The following is a 10,075-nucleotide window of genomic DNA, read 5'->3' on the forward strand; positions in this document are numbered from 1 at the left end:
CACAGTGTCCCACAGCATCCTCAGCGCTGAACTGAGGGAGTGCGGTCTGGATGAGCGGGGAGTGAGGTGGAGTGTGACCTGGCTGAAGGGAAGAAGCCAGAGAGTCGTGGTCAATGGGCAGAGTCCAGTTGAGGCCTGGATCTAGTGCAGTGCCTCAGGGGCAGTGCTGGGGCCGGGATTGTTCAAGATATTCATCAGTGATTTGGCCGAGGGAATAGAGTGACTGTCAGCAAGTTTGCTGGTGACACCAAGCTGGGAGGAGTGGTGACACGCCAGAGGCTGTGCTGCCATCAGAGACCTGGACAGGCTGGAGAGTTGGGCGGTAAATGTAATGAAATAGAACAAGGGCAAGTGTAGAGTCTTGAATCTGGGCAGAACAACCCCAGGTTCAGTGTAAGTTGGGGAATGAGCTATTAGAGAGCAGCGTAGGGGAAAGGGAGCTGGGGGTGCTGGGGACAGCAGGGTGACCATGAGCCAGCACTGGGCCCTTGTGGCCAGGAAGCCAATGGTACCTGGGGTGGGTTAGAAGGGGGTGGTCAGTAGGTCCGAGAGGTTCTCCTGCCCCTCTGCTCTGCCCTGGGGAGACCACACCTGGAATCTTGTGTCCAGCTGTGGCCCCTCAGTTCCAGCAGGACAGGGAACTGCTGCAGAGAGTCCAGCGCAGCCACCAAGATGCTGGAGGGAGTGGAGCATCTCCCGTGTGAGGAAAGGCTGAGGGAGCTGGGGCTCTGGAGCTGGACAAGAGGACACTGAGGGGGGACTCATTCATGGGGATCAATATGGAAAGGGGGAGTGTCAGGAGGATGGAGCCAGGCTCTTCTCACTGACAACCAATGGGGCAATGGGTTCAAACTGGAACACAAAAGGTTCAGCTTAAATTAGAGAAGCAACTTGTTCCTGGTGAGGGTGGCAGAGCCTGGCCCAGGCTGCCCAGGGGGTTGTGGAGTCTCCTTCTGTGCAGACATTCCAACCCGCCTGGACACCTTCCTGTGTAACCTCATCTGGGTGTTCCTGCTCCATGGGGGGATTGCACTGCATGAGCTTTCCAGGGCCCTTCAACCCCTGACATTCTGGGATTCTGTAGGAAACATCTCCCAAGTTGGTTGACTTTGAAGGATCTAAACTCAAAATGGCGGCGACCGCCACGATACCAAAATCACGGACCCATCGGTACCATCCCTTTCTCAGGTTGCTGGAAGCGCAGCTCCAGGAGCAGAGACGAGAGCACGAAGAGGAGGTGGAAGCTCTGAAAAACGAGGTGGACGCCATGAGAGAAGAGTTGGAAAAACAGCAACAGGCTTTTCTGCAGAGCCTGCAGCTCTCGCCGGAGGCCCAGGTGGAGTTTGGACTTCAGCAAGAAATTACACGGCTCACCAATGAAAATCTGGTAAGAGAATATATTGAAAATGTAGCCTGAGTTGGGGGAAAACGCTTTGGGTGATGTGTTGTGAGTGTTTACCTGCTGTATGTTACTTCTAGAAGAATCAGGCGTGTGACATCCACAATGGTCATGGTTTTGCTGAGCAATCCAGAAATAACGTCTCTTCTTCTCCCAAAATGCTCACACCATGTAGTAGTGGTGCATTGACTGCGACTCCAGCCTCAAACTCACCCCAAATGAGTTGCTTTGGGGTTTAATTTCTTTATTTTTTAAACCCAACGCGTCTTCTGTTTTGCAGGATCTCAAAGAATTGCTTGAGAAGTTGGAGAAGAACGAGAGGAAACTCAAGAAGCAACTCAAGATTTACATGAAGAAGGTCCAAGATTTTGAAGGTGACTTGACTGTTGGTAGATATTGGGCTTCTGGTTCTACACCTTAGAGATCTGCAGAGTTTTCTCTTTAAAACCATCCTATTTTATGAAATTTGGATGGAAGCGCGAGGCTCAACGGTTCTTGATGTTTTTCTCAGTTTGAAGCCGATATGATTGAAAATTTAAGATCTGATGCTTTGACGTGGTGTCCGCTCGAAGGCCCGTGGAGGATGTGAATCGTTTTTGATCGCCTTTCACGCTCTTTTCACAGCGTCCCAAGCTGCGCTACCGGCCGAGAGGAGGCGGAACGAGCGGAACATGCACGTTGCCGTCCAGAGGAAGGAGAAGGATTTTCAGGGCATGTTGGAATATTATAAAGAAGACGAGCCGCTTCTCATCCGAAACCTCATAACAGGTGAGGAACTCGCTCTGCTCCTGGGTTTGGCTCCTTTTTCTCTTGCCCAGGAGTTTGTAAACGTGAGATCTCAATATATAGATACAACAGCAAAAATAATGGGAACTGCACAAAGGAGGCCGCGGTTTAACTCGCTGAGCTTCGTACCTTCGGAGGCCGCAAATTCTCGCAGCTGCCGTTCATTATCTTGAGGGAAAAAGTGATTTACTGCGTCACGAATTCAGAGTGGGGGGTTTATAACCTGCGGGAGATATTCCCGAAAGCTTCAGGGAGCTTTGCTAAGAGTATTTGCGCGCTGCTTGAGTAGGTTTTTACGCAGTCAAGATCTAGTTGTGCATCCGTAATGGGACAATGTCACAAAGCGCGGGCTCTTGCGCTTTGCCCGGTTCCGGTTGCACCTCTGGCTCCATGTCTGCGTTGCAAAGATCCACGTTGCAAAACCAAAATCTCATCGTCCAGAAGACTTTGGGGTTTGCTTGGGTGCACCTCCAGCTCTCGTTTTGCTGGAAGTCGGTGAACTTTAAAAGGATTCTTTGAAAAAACAACCCAAACGTTTTAGATCTCAAGCCTCAGGCCGTGTCTGCGACCGTCCCCTGCCTTCCCGCCTACATCCTCTACATGTGCATCCGACACGCGGATTATATCAATGACGACCAGAAAGTCCACTCCTTGCTCACCTCCACCATCAACGGCGTCAAGAAAGTGCTGAAGGTGCGTGGCCGTTGCCTTTTGTCTTGGCGTGAGGTGGTTCGAACCACGTCAAAGTTTGCCTTTCGTAGCCAATTTCCAACCTGATCTTAGCAAAAATATGCTTACCTTTATAGATTTAAAAAAGAACATTTGCGGGGAACAAATAGCTAATATTGCCCGTCTACGGAGAGGGATCTTCTTGATCTCAACCTCAAAATGATGGTTTAATTTTGCTCCTTCAGAAACACAGCGATGATTTTGAGATGACGTCGTTCTGGCTGGCAAATACGTGTCGCCTCCTGCACTGTTTGAAGCAGTACAGCGGAGACGCGGTAAGAAAATAGGATAATAGCATATATATTTAATATTAATAAAAAATATAGTGATTTTACCGGGCGATAAATGGGTGGAATAACAAAACGGGCTGTTTTAATCTCCCGGCGTTCAGGGGTTTATGACGCAGAACACGCCGAAGCAGAACGAGCACTGTCTGAAGAACTTCGACCTGACCGAGTATCGCCAGGTGCTGAGCCACCTCTCCATCCAGATCTACCAGCAGCTCATCAAGGTGGCCGAGGGCATCCTCCAACCCATGATCGGTACCCTCACGCTTGTTTTTGACTCTTATTATATATCCTGAGGGTTTTTCAGACCTTTGTACAGTGACTTTTCCCCAAAAGGAAGAGCCTGCGACCTTGCTTTGCTAAGCTAATGATGAGGCTTTTCTGTTTCCTAGTTGCTGTATTTTCCTCGAGCTCCCAGCCTGGATTCCACTTTATCTTGGGACTCTTTCCCTTTACTCTCTGAACGTCGTTGTGCAAATTCACAGAATCCCAGAATGTCAGGGGTTGAAGGGCCCTGGCAAGCTCATGCAGTGCAATCCCCCCATGGAGCAGGAACACCCAGATGAGGTTACACAGGAAGGTGTCCAGGCGGGTTGGAATGTCTGCACAGAAGGAGACTCCACAACCCCCTGGGCAGCCTGGGCCAGGCTCTGCCACCCTCACCAGGAACAAGTTTCTTCTCAAATTCAAGTGGAACCTCCTGTGTTCCAGTTTGAACCCATTGCCCCTTGTCCTGTCACTGGTTGTCACCGAGAAGAGCCTGGCTCCATCCTCCTGACACTCCCCCTTTAGATATCTGTAACCATGAATGAGTCCCCCCTCAGTGTCCTCTTGTCCAGCTCCAGAGCCCCAGCTCCCTCAGCCTTTCCTCACACGGGAGATGCTTCACTCCCTTCAGCATCTTGGTGGCTGCGCTGGACTCTCTGCAGCAGTTCCCTGTCCTGCTGGAACTGAGGGGCCACAGCTGGACACAAGATTCCAGGTGTGGTCTCCCCAGGGCAGAGCAGAGGGGCAGGAGAACCTCTCGGACCTACTGACCACCCCCTTCTAACCCACCCCAGGTACCATTGGCTTCCTGGCCACAAGGGCCCAGTGCTGGCTCATGGTCACCCTGCTGTCCCCAGCACCCCCAGGTCCCTTTCCCCTATGCTGCTCTCTAATAGGTCATTCCCCAACTTACACTGGAACCTGGGGTTGTTCCTGCCCAATTCCATCGCTGCGTGGACCTCCTGCTCCTTGCGCCAAGTTGTCCTGTTCTTTTATCAATCAGGCTGAAAGAATTTGATTCCTTTTAATCTGTTTTTCATTTCTCTCAGTCCTTTGAGCCAATGAATCGCCTGAAGCGCAGAATTTCAGGCTCCGTGGTGGGTATAGAAGGAGACTTGATTACAACTCAAAGCAGAGATGTTCCCACTTTCTGTGATTTCTGTGTAGTAACAGGTGGATAAAGGTGTTTTTAGCTCATTTTATCCCCGTTTTTCAGTGTCTGCGGTGCTGGAAAACGAAAGCATCCAGGGGCTTTCTGGTGTCAAACCCATGGGCTACAGGAATCGCTCCTCCAGCGTGGAAGACGGTGACAGCTACAGCTTAGACGCGCTAATTCGCCAGCTGAACACGTTCCACGGCGTCATGAGCGACCAGGGTCTGGACCCGGAGATCGTGCAGCAGGTTTTCAAGCAGCTCTTCTACATGATCAACGCGGTCGCCCTGAATAATCTCCTGCTCAGGAAGGACGTTTGCTCGTGGAGCACGGGCATGCAGCTCAGGTAGGATCAGGTTTGGGATGCTTCGCGTATTCTTCTTGAGCATCAGAGCGGAACAGGCAAAAGCATGTTTTGTGAAGATGTTTTCTAAGGTGATTTAAGCATTTAAAAGCTTCATTTTAATTGACTTTCAAAACTTGGATGGCTCTGAATGCTGTAGAAAAGCACAATCCTTGTGCTTTTCAGCTGCTACGTGGCTCATTTATTTTGAAGACAACACAGAGTATAAATTTTGCTTTGAGTTGCTGAATATTCAGCTTCGCTCTGGTTGTCTTTTGTCACGAGTACGGCAATTGTGCATCAAAAGATACATATAGAATCATTTTGCTAGGAAGAGAGCCTCAAGATTGAGTCCAGCCCTTAACTCAACACTAAACCACATCACTAAGAACCTCATCTCTGTTTGCTGATGACACGAAGCCGGAAGGACTGGTTGACACACCAGAGGCTGTGCTGCCATCAGAGACCTGGACAGGCTGGAGAGTTGGGTGGGAAAATGTAATGAAATAGAACAAGGGCAAGTGTAGAGTCTTGAATCTGGGCAGAACAACCCCAGGTTCAGTGTAAGTTGGGGAATGAGCTATTAGAGAGCAGCGTAGGGGAAAGGGACCTGGGGGTGCTGGGGACAGCAGGGTGACCATGAGCCAGCACTGGGCCCTTGTGGCCAGGAAGCCAATGGTACCTGGGGTGGGTTAGAAGGGGGTGGTCAGTAGGTCCGAGAGGTTCTCCTGCCCCTCTGCTCTGCCCTGGGGAGACCACACCTGGAATATTGTGTCCAGTTGTGGCCCCTCAGTTCCAGCAGGACAGGGAACTGCTGGAGAGAGTCCAGCACAGCCACCAAGATGCTGGAGGGAGTGGAGCATCTCCCGTGTGAGGAAAGGCTGAGGGAGCTGGGGCTCTGGAGCTGGACAAGAGGACACTGAGGGGGGACTCATTCATGTTTACAGATAGATAAAGGGTGAGTGTCAGGAGGATGGAGCCAGGCTCTTCTCGGTGACAACCAGTGACAGGACAAGCGACAGTGGGTTCAAACTGGAACACAGGAGGTTCCGCTTGAATTTGAGAAGCAACTTGTTCCTGGTGAGGGTGGCAGAGCCTGGCCCAGGCTGCCCAGGGGGTTGTGGAGTCTCCTTCTGTGCAGACATTCCAACCCGCCTGGACACCTTCCTGTGTAACCTCATCTGGGTGTTCCTGCTCCATGGGGGGATTGCACTGCATGAGCTTGCCAGGTCCCTTCCAATCCCTGACATTCCGTGATTCTGTATTTCCAATCCCTCCAGGGATGGTGACTCCAGCACTGCCCTGGGCAGCCTGTTCCAATTCCCCACAGCCCTTTGGGGAAGAAATTGTTCCCCACATCCAACCTCAACCTCCCGTGGCGCAACTTGAGGCCGTTTCTTTGTGTCCGTGTCTCCTCTCAGTCCCCCAGGTCCCTCAGCCGCTCGCATCGCACTTGTCCTCCATATACCAGCACTGCAACACACCCTGAGTCTCGCAGAGTATTTTTGAGGTGATGTTATCTCTTCTCCCTCATCTCACATCTTACCTTGGCCGCTCGCCCAGGTTTAACATCAGCCAGCTGGAGGAATGGCTGCACGGGAAGAACCTGCAGCAGAGCGGAGCGGCACAGACTTTGGAGCCCTTGATCCAAGCGGCGCAGCTGCTGCAGCTCAAAAAGAAAACGTCGGAAGACGCCGAGGCCATTTGCTCCTTGTGCACGTCGCTCACCACGCAGCAGGTGGGGAGCGGGGTGGAGATTTCCATGTTCAAAGATTAAACCCAGCGCTGAGGGTTTCGTGGTATAAGTCAGACATGTGGGATTTTAAACCCAGCTGCTCTTCCCAGGTCTAACATGGCTAAGCCTGCAGGGTGCTGGGATTTGGGTTTGAGAATGGCCCCTCTAGGCTGGATCTGACCTTAAACTTGGAGACTCTGTTCCAGGAGGATCTAAACTCATGTTCTTTGCCGCTGGATTGTGTGGTCTTAAGTTGATAATGTCATAGGAGGGAGAAGCCAGAGGTGTGAACTGATCTCTGGTGAATCTTGGGGATCTTTTCTCCATCTTGAACATGGTGACAGGCGGTAGTGGGGGAGCAGAACTGTTGTAGAGGTGACATCAGCCGTACTGGTCACTCACATCACCATGTGCCAGCTGCCTGAAGTCCCTGGATAAATCCCTTGATCAATTTAATTCCCAATTTACAAGTATTGCCACAAAAGGTGATTTGGGCAGGTCTGTAGATGCTTCACACACCGTCCAGCAGACAAAGGAACATCAGGATGGTTCTTGTGCTACTTCTGCTTCTCAAGAGGGTCAAGGGAATCTTGTTCTGGTCGTATCAAGACAAAATATTAGTGGTGCTTTGAATTCTGGACTCCTCTGACTCTCTGTAACGCTGTTTTGTTCTCAACAGATTGTAAAGATACTTAATCTCTACACTCCCGTGAACGAGTTTGAAGAACGTGTGACTGTAGCTTTCATACGGGACATCCAGGTAAATTAGAGGCTTGAAAGTGGGGGGGGATAGTAACGAGTTAATACAGATTTCATTAGCATAACTCAGGCGTTTTGTAATTTTGCGTGTTGTCTGGGATTTTGCGCTCTTGCAACACACAGCTGCAGGGATAACGAGGCTGTTAATTACAAAGTGCAATAAGCAATTAAGTTCTCAGCTCATGCAACGTGACTCAGAAGTGAGGCTGCGGGAGCCGGTGAGAAATTGAATTATTGCTGAGCTACAAGGCAACTAAGGGAGAAATAAAGAAATGAAAACCAAACCTTTTGTACCTTCTCAAGCCTTTGACAATGACAAATGCAAAGAAAAGCCAACGATTGATCCGTTTTCCTTATTCTGCACCTCGCAGACGCACTTGCAGGAGCGAAACGACCCTCCGCAGCTGCTCTTGGACTTCAAGCACATGTTCCCGGTTTTGTTCCCCTTCAACCCCTCCTCCATAACCATGGACTCCATTCACATCCCCGCTTCGCTCAACTTGGAATTTCTCCAGAAAGTCTGAAGGAAATGGAGTTAAGCTCAGCCTTCCTTACCCAGAGACCTCCAGCGAAGACACAAAAATCACTAAAAGGAATTTAAGGAGCTCTTTTAAGGTTTAAAAGAACCACCGATCCCCAGTAATAAATGGATGTTAAACTGTACAGTAAAAAAAAGAGACTGATCTCTATGTGATTCTTTATTCTTTTGGGGGGTAATTTGCAGCTCAGAATAATAATACTTGAAATGTAGATTTGTTTTTTACTTCTTGATTTTATGTTGATACAGTTCAGAGCCCCAAAGCCACTAACAAAAAAGAACGATGAGCGGGAGCCGACTCACTTTGATCTTCCCAGGTGTCGATGAAGAAATGGCAGTTAAACCCAAAATCTGAGACACTTTTGCTGCCTTGAGGGACGTGTGAATTGTCTAATACTGAGGTGGTTTTGTCTGTATTAATAACGGGCTATTCAGTTCTGCCTCTTGTTGCTAAGAACTATCACGATAGCGAGTTAGAAACTAGATTGCAGAAGGTGCGATACGTATTTATCAAGCTGGGCTTGGATGCCACGACGTGGAATTTATCCCAAATCTGAGATTTGAAAAATCCGGTTGCTCCCCTATGTACGTCCAGCTTGGACTTAATTCCGTTATCAAGTGACTCACAAAGGTTTAGTCCTGGTGAAATAATCTTGAGACAAGGGACAACTTTAGGCCTCCTGCTTCTAGGATAGACGAGCATCATCCTAATCCCTGCTCTTGGCTTTTCCTCTGCTTTTAAAAGTCAAAAGCTTTGATGCAGCGGCCGTCGAGGTTCCGAATCTCACGCGTAGATAAGATGTGCAAAACCAACCCGGTTTAATAATTGCTGCTGTTTCTCTTGGGTGGGTTAGTCCTAGCCTTAGCAGTCCATGGCAAAATTGTATTTAGTTCAACAGCCATCTGAAATTTTAATAGTCGTGCAAATACCGGGCTTAGAAAAATGAAGAAGAAAAGCAAATGAAGCCATGAAATGCTTTAATCCAAAATTGCAACGTAGTAGTTTAAACCATTGAGGAGTCAAGACGAACTCTTTGTCTTGCAACCAATTCCAATCCTGTTCCAATTTTTAATCTAACGTATTAATTAAAACAAACCAACCTCCTCAGAGGATTAAAATGGGACGTCGCTTAAGAACACACAAAATCCCACCACGCTGCAGCCGCCTTTTGAGATACAGCGCGTTTTGATTTCAACATCGTGTATGTAATCTATGTATATACAAACTGTAAGAGTCCTGTATGTACTATATATGTATATTACGAGCCAAAAGAAGCACATTTTTAAAGAAATGGAGTGCTGTGAAGAAACCTATTGGTGGGTAAATCCCGTGTTTCGAATGGTTTAGTCCCAGCCTAAGGCCAGACTTAAAAGTTATTTTCCTCTAATCATCACCCAATTAATTATAGACTAAAATGTATTGCTTGTATAGTACCAGCGCTACCTCTAAACCATCATCGCCAAGCATTTGCGTCTACTGGGTATATACAGTAGTGCCTTTCTATACAATAATGATAATTTATGCCCTCTCCCATCACCTCCTCTGCAATAGTTTAATTTATTGGACCTACCTCTTCTGACTTTTTGCAAACAGATGTTTTTGCAATGCTCTGAATTTTATTTTATCCCTTTTTTTCCCCCCCAATGCACCACAGTTTAAATAATAATAAAAATAAAGCAGAATTTCAAACAATATAGATCCTAAAACAATCCAGAGCACGTAGTCCCCAATGAATATATAATTTCCTTTAAAATATAAAAGCCAGTGGACAAAGGCTTTAGAATTATGTTGAAATAAGAAAAATGTGCTATTATAGCGCAATGTCTGTTTGTTTAGGGATTTTCGGGGGGGATGTGGAGCTTAATTACCTTAAAAAGCAGAAGGTAAAGCTGCTCTTAACGGAGTTAAATGATATACAGGAGATACTGTAGATGAAATATTGCTTATAAAATATCTTTCCATTTGGAACAAATCTGTAAACTACACTTCTGTTTATAGGAAAACGCTTGTAATAGTCACTGTAATATTCAGCTGTGGATACAAAAAATGTGAAATAAACACTTTGGAAGAAATCGTGA

General features: G+C 48.0%; 1 protein-coding gene across 1 annotated transcript in view; it reads left to right on the plus strand.

The window, feature by feature from the left end:
• Positions 1 to 10,075, plus strand: part of LOC135577389 (unconventional myosin-Vb-like) — an 85,204-nt gene extending 75,129 nt beyond the window's left edge. The window contains exons 31-40 of the mRNA XM_065046817.1: positions 1,189 to 1,387; positions 1,680 to 1,773; positions 2,024 to 2,167; positions 2,727 to 2,878; positions 3,100 to 3,189; positions 3,306 to 3,456; positions 4,685 to 4,967; positions 6,528 to 6,702; positions 7,379 to 7,459; positions 7,830 to 10,075. Coding sequence (XP_064902889.1) covers positions 1,189 to 1,387; positions 1,680 to 1,773; positions 2,024 to 2,167; positions 2,727 to 2,878; positions 3,100 to 3,189; positions 3,306 to 3,456; positions 4,685 to 4,967; positions 6,528 to 6,702; positions 7,379 to 7,459; positions 7,830 to 7,982 — 1,522 coding nt within the window. The 3' untranslated portion in view covers positions 7,983 to 10,075. The remainder of the gene's footprint in view (positions 1 to 1,188; positions 1,388 to 1,679; positions 1,774 to 2,023; positions 2,168 to 2,726; positions 2,879 to 3,099; positions 3,190 to 3,305; positions 3,457 to 4,684; positions 4,968 to 6,527; positions 6,703 to 7,378; positions 7,460 to 7,829) is intronic.

Source organism: Columba livia, chromosome Z, assembly GCF_036013475.1.
Source record: "Columba livia isolate bColLiv1 breed racing homer chromosome Z, bColLiv1.pat.W.v2, whole genome shotgun sequence".
Taxonomy (NCBI): domain Eukaryota; kingdom Metazoa; phylum Chordata; class Aves; order Columbiformes; family Columbidae; genus Columba; species Columba livia.